The sequence below is a fragment of the Myodes glareolus genome, chromosome 8 (genome assembly GCF_982192425.1).
Source record: "Myodes glareolus chromosome 8, mMyoGla1.1, whole genome shotgun sequence".
NCBI classification, from domain to species: domain Eukaryota; kingdom Metazoa; phylum Chordata; class Mammalia; order Rodentia; family Cricetidae; genus Myodes; species Myodes glareolus.
The window spans coordinates 5,970,428-5,986,576 of record NC_142033.1 but is presented as its reverse complement, the minus strand read 5'-3'; the positions used below and the strand labels follow the sequence as shown (position 1 = coordinate 5,986,576).

General features: G+C 43.7%; 1 protein-coding gene and 1 long non-coding RNA gene across 6 annotated transcripts in view; one reads left to right on the top strand and one right to left on the bottom strand.

Moving 5' to 3' along the window:
* Nucleotides 1-16,149, bottom strand: part of Klhl8 (kelch like family member 8) — a 46,154-nt gene that overhangs the window by 21,617 nt on the left and 8,388 nt on the right. For all 3 annotated transcript variants that reach the window (XM_085691570.2, XM_085691572.2, XM_085691571.2), the window contains exon 2: nt 677-1,029. In XM_085691570.2, the coding sequence (XP_085547696.1) occupies nt 677-904 (228 nt within the window). In that variant the 5' untranslated portion in view covers nt 905-1,029. The remainder of the gene's footprint in view (nt 1-676; nt 1,030-16,149) is intronic.
* LOC125395725 (uncharacterized) lies at nt 2,837-12,123 on the top strand. Of its 3 annotated transcripts, XR_015002620.2 has the most exons (4): nt 2,837-3,018; nt 3,465-4,299; nt 4,892-4,965; nt 11,792-12,123. It is a non-coding gene; the product is annotated as an uncharacterized LOC125395725 (long non-coding RNA). The 3 variants fall into 3 exon arrangements; XR_007230634.3 differs by lacking the exon at nt 11,792-12,123 and having other exon boundaries at nt 3,465-3,548; nt 4,892-6,548; XR_015002619.2 differs by lacking the exon at nt 11,792-12,123 and having other exon boundaries at nt 4,892-6,548.

Genomic DNA, 16,149 nt, shown 5'->3' with positions numbered 1-16,149 from the left:
TGAGGGGGAAGTGGGCTTGGGCTCCACCCCACCCAAGGAGCTGTCTCCACTTGATAACCACTTAGAAAGGAAACACTAGTTTTCTCTAGTGGAGTCTCATCAGACATACCAATCACACTTGAGGGCAGGCTCCATGCCCAGCAGTAATGGCCAGCACAAATGACCTCAGTGGTACCATGGAGACTTTTGTCTCATGGGCTTTATTCAGGCAGTTTTTTGTCGTACTTGTCTTTTGCTTGTGTATCATAGTTTCTGATTTTGTGGGTTTTGTGTGTGTGTGTGTGTTTCTTGTGCACCTCCTTGGGTTGTTTGTATTTTTGTTTGTTCATTTTATAAAGGGAGGGGATGTGGAGTTGGGTGGGGGTTGTAGGAAGATCTGGCGGAAGTGAGGGAGGGGAAAGTGTAAACAGAATATATTATATTAAAATTCCAATAAGAAGAACAACAGTAAATTAGCATAAAAACATGGCTATTTGCAGGCACAGTGCAGCAGATGCCTGTAATCCCACACTCAGAAAGGTCTTCAGTTCAAGGCCACCGTGGAGTACCCAGGAGACAAAGAACTGAGACTAAGGTAATGACAGAACAGTATGACACCTAGCGATTTATGTAAGAACAGAAACTCTCATCTTCCGTGCTGGACCGAAGAAGCTGGGGAAAGGAAAGGCGGCCTCACCTTTAGAGTGACGTCACAGAGCTCCCCGTTCTCGTAGAACCGGAGGAGAGAGCTATGGAAGTCTTTCCACGCCTCGTTGGCCTCAAAGGTAAAGGAGTCGTCGCCATCACACTCGCTGACAGATGACCTGTTCCTCGCTGGCTGGTGCTGGCGCCTCCCCTTTGTCACGTGACTCCTAGCTGGTTTCCCATTGGTAGATTCTGAAGCCATTTGCACAGCTCTTTTCATGCAGCTCTGTTCTGAAACATCCCATTTATTCCTTTTTCTTTTTTAGGGGTGAGAAGACAGAAAGCAGATGTAGCCACTAAACTTCAGACATCTTTCAAAGTTCCTCCAATTGTCATCATAGTTTTCTGAAATGTTAAGAAAGAAGCGAAACACAGAGATAAACTAAGAGGTGTTATGATTATAATTTATCAATATGATACACGCAACCACACTGGTCATACTGGGCGCCCTACAGCTTGACACTGAATGTCACATGACTCACTTCAGCTAACTACATCAGCAGAAGAACATCTTTAAGGTTCAATACAAGAATAATTAAAGGACGTAAACACGGCTGCACTGGCTTCCAAAGCAGAAGTTGTGAACTACAAAGCTTAAGTTCAGAAGCGTTCTTTGAGGATACAAAGCAAAAATCAAAGGCTATTTGTATTAAATTAGGTTCTTCTTAGATTCTATGTCAGACTGATTCCACCAGTTAGACACCGCCTCCACCTTAGTTATCTCCTCTGGGAAATGGGTACATCACTCACAGGACTATTTCAAGAGTTAAATATATACAACCAGAAACAGGGAGAGCTGAACGGTAGTGTCCAAACCTCACAGTATCTGCATTTCCATATACAACTTATATATACAAAATCACACTTACTTCATTAATAAGCATATCTGATGAATACCCTTATCATTAGCACACACATGCTACAATTCTGCCTACCTGATAGAAACGAAGGGTTTTAAGTTTAACCATCTGCTACCACTTACTGGCTGTGATCTTTCTTGAAGGTTTTCCTAACCCTCGGTTTCTCTATAGAAACAGGGCTATCCTGAGGGTCCCGAAGTGCAGTTGACTCCAGGGCACTTAGAGAACTGTGAACAACACTGCAGATGTCTGTGCTAGGATGGAGGTTTGCAATGATACACAGTTTTGGGAATTCTAAATGCCTTAGTCAGAAAGTTAGGTCTAGGGGTTCTTTACCTATCACCTCTCAGCTTTTGTCAGGAAACAAAATGTATGATGCAGACTTAGGGACTGTAGTTACTAATATGTCCTTGAAGTTTCCACGGCACACACATGATGGTGGTCCCCAACAGGTCACGTCTGTCTATGATCTCCTTGCCTGGAAGAACTGTAACCAACCTGTAAGCTACAGAATGTGGGAAGGGGATGGGGTGGCACACTTGATTACGTTAGACTGCACAGAGCCCTATAAGCAGACTGAAGAGAAAGGCTCTCTGCAGTATGGAGTCACCATGTAAAGCAACCTCTGGGACCTAAAAATCTAGGACCCTCAGCCGTACAGCTGAGAAGAAATAAACCTTAGAAGCAAGAATTTTCCATGGTGGAGAAATGTGAGAATGTAGCCTGACCGCTTTTAATACAGCTAAGGACAGACTTCTGATCCACAGAAACTGAGTTGAGAAATGTGTTATTTTAAGTCACTAGGTTCCTACAATTTGCTATATACAACAGGCACACCTATAGTTTGGATCTCCAAGGCCCCCAGCAGTCCCTGTGCCAAGTGGTCTTGCTGGCAGACTTGTGGCACTACTGGGAGGTGATGAAACCTTTTAAAAGAGGTAAGGCCTAGTAGGGAATCAGATTAGTGAGGGCACGCCCCAGCATGTGGCGCTGGGTTTCCAGGACCTTGTCACTTCCCTCCTGTTCCCTGAGCAGTGTCCCCTACACACACGTCCACCATGGAGCACCGACCTCATCCCAGACCCAAAGGTGCTAGGACAGACAGGTATACACTGAAATCTCTGAAACCACAAACCAAAATACGTATTTCCTCCTGAAAGCTGTTTGTCTCGGGGGTTCTGTTCACACCAAAAGTTACCATAGAAACTTCCTGTCAGGTTTAGAATTTTACCCGAGGGAAGCATCTGTAAGTGTTCCGGTAGCTGTCAACACCATGACAACGCTTTGTGTACGCAAATGAAGGAGTAGCCCTGTGTGTGGAGACCGGAGCTCTACATCAGGCGTGTTAATGCCTGCCATTCATTTCTGAGGCAGGATTCTCAAAGAACCTCAAAGTCCACAGGGCTAACTAAGCTGTCTCTGTCCTTGGCACCACAACCTTTACATGGGGGCTGAGGAAGTGGGGGACTGAGAGGTAGGGCTGAGGAAAGTAGAGCTGAGGGAGGGAGGACTGAGGAAGGGAGGTCAGAGGGAGGGAGGACAGAGGGAGGGGCCAGAGAAAAGTGGGGCCCAGGGGAGAGGGGCTGAGGGAGGGAGGGCTGAGGAAGAAAGCTTGGGCCCTCATGCTTGTACAACATGCGACCAACCCAGCTCCCCAGCTCCCCGTGCAGCACTTTTAAGCTCAGCCCTACTTTAGAGCCAGGCATGGTAGAGCACACCTATAATCCTAGCGCTTGGGAGACCGAGGCAACATGACTAGCCTGAGTTCAAGCTACACTGTGAATCCCGGTCATAAGAAACAGAAACCAAATAAGAGCCAATAGAAAACTAGGAGTACAATCAAAACCATTTTCTACAAAGAGTCAACAAGTAAGTAACTTTGGCATTGAGGGTCATTTTTACTCTATCACAACTGCTCAGTTCTTCCTCGGTGGTAAGAGTGACCCCGAATGAGAATATGCGAAGGACAGCTGTGTTCCCAGAAGTCTCAAAGCTTTTCAACTGGTGGGTAAAATCAGGGTAAGGCATAGTCTGTAGACGCTTTGCATGATAACCATCTTTAATTTAAATGCAATCAACCCTGATCTAAAAAATTACAGAAACTCACTAGAAACAAATAATTCAAAGGTTCTGAACAGAAACTGGCCATTCTAGGGAGCAGGTAATCTCTCTCTTTTTTTTAAACAGGCTAACTTCTTTTTTTATTTATTCTTATTTTATGTGCATTGGTGTTTTGCCTACATGCATCTCTGTGTGAGGGTGCCAGGTCCCCTGGAACTGTATTTATAGATAGTCATGAGCTGATATGTGGGTGTTAGGAACTGAACCCAGGTCCTCTGGAAGAGCAGCCACTTCTCTTAACCTCTGAGCCATCTCTCCAGCCCTAGAGCAGGTAAGTTCTTGTCCAGTCTTGTCCACCCTGCTCAGGAGGCAAATCATGTGCTTGCTTAGTGTCTCCAATCTGTAGATGTAATCTACCCATTAGCACTTAGTAGCTGCTGTGGTTGGTATTGTGATCCTTTGGGGTTCCTGCTTCTGCTGTGGTTGGTATTGTGATTCTTTGGGGTTCCTGCTTCATGAAAGAATCTGCGAGACTTTCTGCAGGATACAGAAGAAAGTGACTGACAAACTGCCAATATAGGTGGAACTGTCTTTGAAATTTCCTGCTTTGTGGAAAAGTCTGTTGGATACTATGGGCTGTAGGCTGAAGATGGATTTCCCCAATGTTACAGAAGAACTTTGGGTGACTGTCCAGGTCGGTGTCTGTCAATTCTAGATATCTCTGTCAATTCTGGAATTTTAGAAGTTGCTTGCAATGCACTTCCTGTTTACTTAAGTAATATTAAATCTTTCTGGAGTCTTTGATGGGGTTGAAGAATACATAGAGTTTTCCTTAGTTATGATAAAAGATAAATTAAATATAAACATTGTAACTGTAATACTTGCTTGATAACTGTTTCGTTATATTTAATTTTACTATGTTAAAGCCTTCCTTTTTACTTAAACAGAAAAGAGGAAATAGCGTGGGAGGTCCTACTGTCTATGTGTTGCTTTTATTGGTTAATAAATAAAGAAACTGCCTTGGCCTGTTGATAGGGTGGAACTTAGGTAGGTGGGGAAAACTGGACTGAATGGTGGAAGAAAAAAGGTGGAGAGAGAGAGAGACGCCATGGAGCTGCCACCAGAGTCAGACATGCTGAAACTTTGCTGGTAAGCCACAGCCACGTGGTGATACAGAGATTAACAGAAATGGGATAAATTAATATGTAGGAGTTAGCCAATAAGAAGCTAGAGCTAATGGGCCAAGCAGTAATTTAATTAATACAGTTTCTGTGTGATTATTTCAGGTCTAAGCTAGCCAGATGGCTGGGAACCAACAAGCAGCCCCTTCTCCAACAGTATTGCAGTGTGTGTATCTCAGGTAACCCATACACAGTAGCTGAATGCTGCATCCAGAACCACCATTCTTCATCTCCCTGTCTACATACTGCAGTATTGTCATCACGAGAAGAGTATGGTATAGTAAGACATTTTGAGAGAAAGGAGGGGATTGCATTCATGTACTTTTATTACAGTATGTTCACATAATTATTCTGTCTCATTAAATGCTACTAATTTATTACTGGGCTTAAGTTACAAGTTAAATTTCATGGATGATGATGGTGTGTATGGTACAGGAGTGGGCACACACGTGTTATGGCACACATGTAGAGAGCAGAGGACAACTTGTCTTTCCAAGTATCTGTGTGCATGTAAAACTGTCTGGAGGTGTGCAACCTATAGTCTCAGGTTTCTACTGGAAGTCCTGAGACATTACCCAGAGCACCACTGTCTGGGACAGTTTCAGATGACAGGACTACAGAAATGGAGATTCTGAAGGAAAGGGAGGGTAAGAGAGTGGGGGCTATGACTTTAAATAGGAAACAGAAGAGATCCAAATGTACGGATGGAACTGTGTGTAGGGTGCCCTCACGTGAATCTGCACATGATAACATACACACTAGCTAGTGCCAAAGACAGGTGAAATGTGAGCCATCATTGTAAAACCCTCGTGCTCAAGCCACACATGATGTCCCCACTGTGGGAAACGAGTACATGTGACTTACTGTTGGTGACCAATGAAAACAAGTCTGAGTATCTTAAACAGTGACTTCAAATTACACACACATTCCTAGACTGTATGGAAATGCAGACTCCAAGTACAAGATGCATACAAGAGAAGAAACATTTAAGTCTCAAGACACAAATACACCAAACAGAAATAAGATCTAACCAGACTAACAATACTAAAAAAAGTAAAACGCAGGGAAACAGATTATTAACACAAAAGGAGATGGTGCAGAGAGGACACCAGCAGGGTACGGTGGCAACATTATGAACCCAAGACCCAGGAGTGTGGGCAGAAGGATTACGAATTTGAGAACAGCCTTGGCTTCACTGCAAGTTTAAAACCAGCCTGCACTACATAGCAAGACCTGATCTTAATAAAAAAACAAGGGCCATTGGCTAGCGGCAGGACACTTGCCTAGCACGTGTTCAGTCCCCACAAGAAAAAAAAAAAGCAACAACAAAATAACTACCAACCAAATAAACAAAAAGCCTGGATATCAAATGCAAAAGAATGAAGCTGGTCCTTTACCTTCTGCTACTGACAACCATTAACTAAGTGGAGTAGGGGTCTGAATGTAAGCCCTGTCATGGTAGACTACTAGGGATGGGGCATGCTGGGATCCTAGAACTTGGAAGAGCAGGGGAGCAGTGCAGAGAAGGAAAAATGCTGTGGAATGTTATTTTAACTGGGCAAAGATGCATCTGTTTATGCTGTGGAATGTTGCTTTAACTTTGTGAAGGTATGTTACACTTGTTTATGTTGTGGAATATTTAACTGTGTGAAGGTGTGTTACATTTGTTTATGCTGTGGAATATTACTTTAACTGTGTGAAGGTGTGTTATATTTGTTTATGTTGTGGAATATTTAACTGTGTGAAGGTGTGCTACATTTGTTTATGCTGTGGAATATTACTTTAACTGTGTGAAGGTGTGTTACATTTGTTTATGCTGTGGAATATTACTTTAACTGTGTGAAGGTGTGTTACATTGTTTATGCTGTGGAATATTGCTTTAACTGTGTGAAGGTGTGTTACATGTGTTTAACTATGTAAAGATGTGTTACATCTGTTTCACCTTGCCTGCTTAAGAAACTGAATGGCCAGTAGCTAGGCAGGAGAGGGATAGGTGGGGTTGCTGGGCAGAGAAAATAAATAGGAGGGAAATCTAGGTTCAAGAGGAGAGACATGTCTGGAGACCATGAGGACCAGAAGGCAGACATGAGGAAGCAGTGAAAGTAAGATGTACGGAAGGAAAGAAAAGTAAAAACTCTGAGGCAAAAGGTAGATAAAGAGAAACAGGTTAAGTTAAAAGAGCTAGCCAGAAATGTGCCTAAGCTAGGCTGAGCATTCAAAACTAATACACCTCTGGGTCATGATATGGGAGTTGGTTGGTGGCCCAAAAGGAAAAGCCTGGTACAGAAAAACATGTAAGAAACATAAGCTCTCTCTGATGCAATAATGGGAGAAACACAAAGGCACAACTTGGAAGGAAACACAACTGTTGACATTAGTATAACTGAATATGTGCACTCTCCTGGCTCAAACAACAAACCATACTGACCCAAACGGAGCCTTAAAATGTGTGCAAATTTTACTGAAGGGAAGGAAAGGAAGACAGGAACAATTCTGGCTGCAAAAAATCAGGTTGAACCTGTAGACAGGGAACTCGGTGTTCTTACTCTCCTGCAGGGTTTACAGGAGGAGACTGTGTGTCTTTCACTACAATGGGCATGTGTCAGAAGACGTGTTCTCTATGTTCTCCTGGCCTTGAGGAAGAAGCAGTGAGCTTAGGCAGGAGCTGCCGTGTTCTTCCTGCGGCATCTTACACTGTATACACAGTCTGCTGTGTGATAACAGTGGGCCACCATTGCACCATGGTGGCCAGTACATGGGAAAGGGTGACAGAAGTGTATACATTTGCATTTAAGAAGAGAGTGCCAGAGTTTGTTCCCTGTAGGATCTTCAGGATCTTCATTAGTCCCTCCCTCCGTCCCTCCCTCCCTCCCTTCCTAGACTAACGACAGACACATTGGGGTGGAGATATCCTAGGTTTAATGACACACCTGATATTAAGTCTGACTGATAAAATTCAAAAGGTGGGATGGGATAGGAGATAGAGCATGTCACACTTCAATGGCTAAGGTTCTGGGATGTGAGTCCTCAGGTGCCTTCTACCTTTTGTTTGAGACAGAGTCTCTCATTGCCCTGGAACTTTGCCAAGTGGGCTGGGCTAACTGGCCAATGGGTTTCAGGAATCCACCTATCTCCATCTCTGAGCTCACCATCACTGTTGGAATTGCGTGCGCATGTCTCCACACCGGGTTTTTATGTGAGTGCTGGGACTGTGCACTGGGTTCTCATGCTTTTGAGGCAAATACTTTCCTAGATTGGACCACCTTCCCAGCCCTCAGATGCCTTGCTACTGAGGTGTGGTCTGCGTGTAGTGGCAGCGCAGCCATGAACCCGGCTAAAGCAGAGACTAAACTCACAGTGGTGAGATCTGACACACTCCATGTCAGCCAAGCAATCAAGGGAGCAGTGACTGACGGATCTCACGGATCTCACGGAGTCCCCCAGCCTTGCCTCAACATGCTGCCCTGGGGACGCACTCCCTGTCCGTTGTCTGCTTCTCAGAGCCCACAACCTCAGTCTGCCCATGAGACAAGCATCAGACGGACACCAAATGAGACACTCCACAAGACATGTGACCAATGCTCATCAGTCAGCAGAAACGAGGGAAATCTGGTTACCATGGCAGCAGGAGAGGAAGGAGACACAGGTACTGAATTTACTGCAGCATCCTGAATGGGGTCTTGGAACGGGAAAGAAACATAAAGAGCAGGAAATTGGAGCAAAGTGTTGGCTTTTGTGCTGGTTAGGTTTGTTCTGTCAATTCGGCATAAACTCAGTCTTCTGGGGATATGGACGCTCAACTGAGAAACTCCTCCATCATATTAATATGGGGCATTGCCTTAACTGCCAACTGATATGGGAGGGCCAGCTCACTGTGGACGGTATCACCCTGGGCAGGTGAGCCTGGGCTGTGTGAGAAGTCGCGAAACAAGTCAGAGGAAACATACAGAAAGCAGCTTTCCTCACGGTTTCTCTTCAGCCTCCTGCCTCAGCTGCTCTACATATGGACTACATCTCTAAGACGTGAAAACCTTCATCTTCCCAGTGTGCTTTTGGTCATAGTGTTACCACAGCAACAACAGCAACAAAAACCAAACTAGGACAACCTTAATTAATAAATATGCATTAATAAGAGTGTATTGATTAATTGAAGCAGTCGGATCAAACTAACATATCAGTAACAGAAGAGATTGCCTAAGTGGGTCTATGGCACTTCCAGTACCTTAATAATGCTACTGTAGTTCTCGAATCACCTACACCAGAAATGACAAGATGGTAAAAGCAAATGCAGAGACATCAACACCACATGAGACTCAGAAACTGACCTAAGCAAACACAGCTAAGTGAATGTCAAAGAAGCACAAGAGCAGTTCAGTAGAGAAAGAAATCTTTTCAATAAATGATGATAATATAGTCATACAAACAAAAACTAAATAAATCTTGGCCTAAAGCTCATGTTAATATGAACAAAGATTATTATGAAATGAAACAAACCACTGCACATTATATACCACATAAATATATAGCTTTAAAAAGTCACGAGCTATCTTATATAGTACATAATGTTACATAAATGTAATTACAATTAAATTTATCAAACTTTCAGAAGAAAACCTAGGAGAAAAGTTTCATGACTACATAACCTCAAGTTACAGTTGTGAGATTAAAAAAGAAATTTCTTAGATATACAAAAGAAAAATTGTTGAGGTGATCCATTAGAAGTTAGAGAGAACCTGTAGGTTAGGAGTGTGGCTCAGTGGTCAAGTGCTTGCCTACATGTACAAGGCCCTGGAGACATTCGTGTTTGGGGCGCAGCCACAATAATAAACCTTATGCTATGAAAGCAAAACAGTAAGAAAATTTAAAACACACTTAAGCATGAAAAACAACTGTGAATCACTTCAGAAACACATGTTCCAGATATGTAAGGAACTTGCAAGTTCAATAAAAAAAAAACACCAAAAACCTCAAATTAAAACATGGACTCAAAATCTCACCAGTGAAGATGGCAAACACCTCACAAAAAGATAGTCAGCATCACTTCTATTAGAGGAATAGATGGAAGTCATGAGAACAATACCATCACACACCTATCAGAATTGCTAAGATAAAATATTAACATAGTTAAGAACATTCCAAAAAGTCGGGAAACAATCCCAGGAATCAGCAACAGAGGTGGCACAAAGCTAAAAGCTTCTACAATGCAAAGAAAAGGACGGGAATGAAGAGGCAGCGTAAAGAATCGAAGAAAATCTGCCAACTATAACCTTATAAGTGTTATTACCTAGAATCTATAAAGAATTCTAAATACCAAAACCCCTAGTAACCCAATCGATAAAGGGGCCACCGAGCCGAAGGAGAGTTCCCAAAGGAAGAAGTCCACATGGTCAACACACACTCGACACATCTTCAAGTCCTCCTTGAACACCAGGAAACCAAAGCTAAAAGTGCCTTGAGAGCCATCTCACCTCTCAGAAGGACCATTAGTATGAAAACATCAGGTGACCTGCGCTGGTGAGGATTCGGGCAAAGAAACCTTTAGTGGGACGGGGTGGAGTGTCAACTCTAAATCAGAGCTACTGCATCACCCAGGTAGGCCACTTCTGTAACACGGGGATTCTGACCCTGCCCCCAGAGACACTTGCACTTGCAGGTTCATGGCCACCTTATTTCACAGTAGCCTAGACACAGAACCACCTACATATCCATCAACAAATGAAAGGCTAAAGAAAATATGGTACACGTACACAGAATTCTGTTCAGCTGCAAAGAACAACGAACCTGTTACACTGACAAGAATATGGATGAGCCAGAGGTCATTATGTGAAATAAGACAGACTGGGGAAGATAAGTATGTTTTCTCTCACATGAGGAATCTAGATTTAAATGTGTGCACGAGTACGTGCCTGTGTGTGGTGGCAGTGGAAAGGGCTCCTGGGAGCAGACAGTGAGGTCTGCAGGGAGAAGGGAGGGGAGGGAGGAAGAGGCAGCGGACTGTATGTGGACTGTATATCGTCTGTATGTATCATGAAGGAAGACCATTTGGGTGAGGGAGGAGGGGAGAAGTGAGGGGGAGAGGGGCAGGGCTGTGAATAAGAACTGCATGATGGTACAGATGCATGAAATGTCATGATGAAATCCACTTATCTATGTTAGCAAAAATTATTTTAAGAATTAGCAAGTGCTAATAAATAAAAGGATAAAGAAATGCCTGAACTTTTTAAATATTACTGCTGGGAATACAAGACAGTTCAGATATTCTAAAATACATTTTAACAAGTTTTTTCTATACACATACAGTATGGCCAAACAATCTGACTCTTGACAACCTATCCGTAAGGAAGGAAAATTCGCATTTGTTTAAGAACTTGCTATAAAATTTGATAGCTGCTCTACACACAACAGCTAAAAACCTAGAAACAAGCTAAGTGATCCCAGCTAAGTGGATGAAGTTATGGTGACACCCTACACAATGGGACATTAGTCTGCAATAAAAGGGAATAAAAGACTCTATCAGCACACTTACATATCCTTAAAAGAACAGTCAGTGGCCAGCACCAGCTGAGGAGATGCTAAAATTAGAGGTGTGTAGAGGGAGACCAATGGGTCAAGGGTCACAAAGTGGTTTTAAAGACAGACTGTCATGTATCCTGTTACAAATGTATAGATTTACACACCAAAAACATCAACTTGACTATAGGATAAAAACTAAAACAGAAACCAGACAGTAGCAGTCTGACATATTTATTATACAGTTCAGGAGACAAATACACATACCCATCACCAGTACATACTCACAGCACTGCTGCCGAGGGATGAGCGGCTTACACACAGAGTAAGGCCAAGACATTCCCACCACCAGGAAAATACTATTGTCATCTAAACCACCAGCGGCATCATAGCCACAGAAGCATGCTCCAGCCATTGCCCGACCTAGGTGCTTTATGCAAATCTAGTCCTTACTGCAACTCTATGAGCTGCGAGGGAACTTTTACCCTTTTACAGATGGACAGAGGACACAGGAGAACCCAGCTCCATGGTGGAGACAGGACTCGGGTCATGCAGCGGAGCTCTGCAGACTGCACCGTTTACCACCACACTCTGGTTCGGACCACTGCAAGGAAGGGAACGGCAGAGCAAACTGTAAGACCCCACCTTCCCTTCCAAAGCCAGTCACTTCCTGCTCCTCACCTTCCCAGGGGCAGCGCCAGTTTCCAGGTCCAATTCAAAAGCTGAGCTAGGTTTGATTTCCAATTTTTGCAATATATAAGTTTCAACTTCTCTGGATTCTGACTGAAAATTTTTTACACTTTTTTTCTCCTTCACTGGTCAGTGTACGCTAGTCTAATTCACGTCCTATCTTACCTGGACAGCCTCACCATGGCCCTCCTACCCACCCCGGCATCTAAGGGCAACGCTGCCATATTTATCTAGCGTTGTTATTTCCTAACTGCCCAGTGTGTGCGGCTCAGACAGTTTATAATCTCTTCCCTTGCCCCACCTCTATCTTCCTTTTCTTCCGTCAGTTAACATACAGTGGGAGGAAACACAGGTAAGACACAAAGGGTCCTCGCAAAGTCACTCTGTGCTGCCCATGCCTTCTCACTTAGGTCCACATCCCCGCCCTGCCTGAGGTCATCCCTCTAGAAAAAGGTGGGAGCAGAGGAATCCTGCTGACTGCTTGCTTGAGCCATTCGTTAGAGGGACTAATGTCAAGGCCTGGCTTAATTAAGCGTCTTTTACGAAGCCTTCTCTAATTGTCCCAGGGATGTCTGATCTCTTCACTCTTTGAGACATCCGCATCTCTGACTTGTTCTATTTGTGTTTTAAGTTTACCTGAATAATCTTGAATAACGCACATTAACCTTTTTTTTCCTCCTCGTTTTTCAAGACAGGGTTTCTCTGTGTAGCCCTGGCTGTCCTGGAGCTTGCTCTGTAGACCAGGCTGGCCTTGAACTCACTGAGCCACCTGCCTCTGCCTCCATAGTGCAGTGATTAAAGGTGTGTGTCACCACCGCCTGGTGGTGTCTTAAAGACAATGTGGTATATTTTTTCAGGGGTAGAGGTGAGGATTCAATTCAAGGTCTCATGCTTGCATGTACTTACTATGCTATATACTCAGCCCCAAAAGGCTATATTTTAACAACATTTATGCTGGGTCATGAATGATTAACTAACATTGACTTTTGTGGGCTGGGTTACCACATAAAATCTCGGCCAACTCTTAAACTCATAAAATGATTAGATCAGCAATTCTTCTTTCATTGGTACTTTTATGATAGATAAATGATAGATAGGAAGGATGGTACAGATGATAGACATAGATATACAGATGACAGATATAGGTGGATAATAGAGATATATAGATACAGATAGATGATATCAATTACAGAGAGATAGATAAATATAGATATTGCTTAGAATCTGAATATTAGGATAGCAGGGATCACCACCCCATCTTTATGTTTAAATTCATGCACTGCCCCCTCTAGTCTTAGAATATTCATTATTTTAAAATTATTTTTAAATTTGAAGTTAGATTTGGGCCAGACCCAAGAGCTCAAGCATGTCTACATAAGAGTAAAGAAGCATGTCAATCTGTAAACTGCTTGCCATACAAGAGGAGCAAGCTTAATCTCCATATAAAAAATCAGCTCTGCCGCCAGTCAACTCAAATTGGCAAGCTCCAGATTCAAGGTGAGACAGTTACAGAAGAAAATAAGGTGGACCACAATTGACTTCTGGCTTCCACACACAGGGACACATGTATATACAACACCCACACCCACACAGCTGATTCTGATGGTGCAAATGTGTATTCGCAGTACTGGGAGCCAAGATGTGATTCCTGGAGCTTACTGGCCAGTCAATCTAGCCTACGGGTGAGCCACAGGCACCAGTGAGTGACCCCATGTCAGAGACAGACGAGGAAGACTCTCGTGGAAGGACTTTTGGCTTCCATGTACACATACACATGTAATTCACTCTCCCCATAAACCTGTACATATACACATATAATTCACTCTCCCCATAAACATGTATACATACACATGTAATTCATTCTCCCCATAAACATGGACACATACACATGTAATTCACTCTCCCCATAAACATGTAATTCATTCTCCCCTTAACATGTCCAACAGTCAATTAAGGCATCCAATCACCCCCCACAACATTTTCATTTGTATGAAAACAAGCTTCAGGAGGGGTTGCGTACAGCAAGAACCTACAACGACACCAACACTGACTTTAACAATGCCCCACCCTGTGGAGGGCCGGACCACATTCTCCATTGCTTCAAGGAACAAAGGTAGAGATTGACCTCTGTGACCCCAAGGTGTGGCGGTACATGCCTTTAGTCCTGATGCCTGGGCGGCAGAGGCAGATTGACCTCTGACCTCAAGGCGTGGTAGTACACGCCTTTGGCCCCTATGCCTGGGAAGCAGAAACAGGCAGATCTCTGTGAGTTCAAGGTGATGTAGCACCCGCCTTTAATCCCAGCGCACGTGCTTGGTAACTCTCTACCGCTGCGTCCCTGCCTACTCCTGAGGCATCATCTGGGATAATGGGCAGCGGACCAATCCAAGAGTGACACGTCAGAAGCGAGGACTGTTTCCTTTATAAGGGCTGGGTTCCCCTCATTCTGGGTCTCCGCCATGTAAGCTTATGCTCTCCCTCTCAAGACGCATAAAGCTTTACTGCAGAAGAATCCTAAGTGTCCCGCGTCGTTCTTGCGGGCGGTAGCGCGGGACACCACCCCTGATGTAGGAGGTTCTTCTGTATTTGTGCTGCTTTCATTGGTGAAATAAAGAAACTGCCTTGGCAGTACTTAGATAGGTGGGAAGACAGAACTGAATTCTGGGAGGAAAAAAGCAGGATCAGAGAGAGCCACCATGGAGCCAGCCACCAGGTCAGACATGTTGAATCTTTCCCGGTAGTCCACGACCTCATGGTGAACACAGAATATTAGAAATAGGTTAAATAAAGATGTGAGAATTAGCCAATAAGAGGCTAGAAATAATGGGCCAGGCAGTGTTTAAATGAATACAGTTTCTGTGTAATATTTTCGGTATAAGCTAGCCAGGTGGCGGGGACAGAACAAAGGGGCCCCGCGCTCCTACAACACACCCCTGTCCTGCCCTCTAGGAAAAAAATGGGTCTCTTGGTTTGTCTCAGGAAGGCAAAGGTAGGAAAATAATATTCCCTTAAATACATTTGAATCTGCCTAAAGAATCCAATGCTATGTGGAACTTATAAAGACTGTGTACTAAGGGCTGGGGAGAAGCCCAGTAGGAAAGGGCCTAACCATGAGGCCCTGAGCTGGATCCCCAACACCCATAAAAGCTGGAAATGAGATGAAGAAGGAAGAAGGGAACCAGGAGGCTTCTGGATGGCCAGCCTAGCTGAGTCCCTAGCTCCAGTGCTTAGTGAGAAATTCTGTCTTAAACAAACAAGGTGGGCATCTCCTGAGCATCAGCACCTGAGGAAGACCTGTCCCCCACAAGCACACATATGTACATGTACATGCATCTGCACACACAGACGCCTGCACAACACACAGGACTGTGTGTTCATATTCAGTAACAATGCAATTATACCCAAACTCCAAAACTTAGAGACAGCAGGATTATTTTTCTCAACCACATCTAAGATTCCTGCCCCATAACAAGTGAGATTAGAACAACTCCTGCTTCTTATAGTACACTGAGCTAATTTAAAAGGAAAAGGCAGCAGCAACAGCAAGAAAAAGGAGAAACGGTCCTGTAAGCCTATCTCAAGATGCCATGAAACACTAAAATAAGGAAACATGACTGGAGCCTCCACTCCCCTATATGCCAATATCAACCAACAAAACATGCAAGGCTGAACAAAAAGTACTGCACAGAGGCCACAGGCTCCAATGACTTGATGTGGACACTGTGTAACAAACTGATGTTTTTAACATGTAAATAAAATGTATAAAGAAGTAAAGAAAACCACTACAAGACAGAGATCACAATGCTAGAACAACCTAGCTTGTTCTAACTCCCTTTACTGTCTCCTTCCAGTATATGACATCGAATGCAGCACTTTGTGACATAGCGTGATGCACTAACTACTAAGACATGTGACATCGCATGTGTGCTTACATAGTGTGATGTACTAACTACTAAGGTGTGTGACATCGCATGTGGTTCTTACATAGTGTGACGACTAACTACTAAGGCATGTGACAGCGTGATGTATACTTCTAAGACATGTGTCATTGCAGGCGGCTCTTACAAGTGAGATGTACTAAGTATTAAGATGTGTACAACCCTCCTCCTTTTCTTTCTAAAGACTCTCAGAGCTCAGCGTGGTGCTTGTCTGTGGATCCCTGT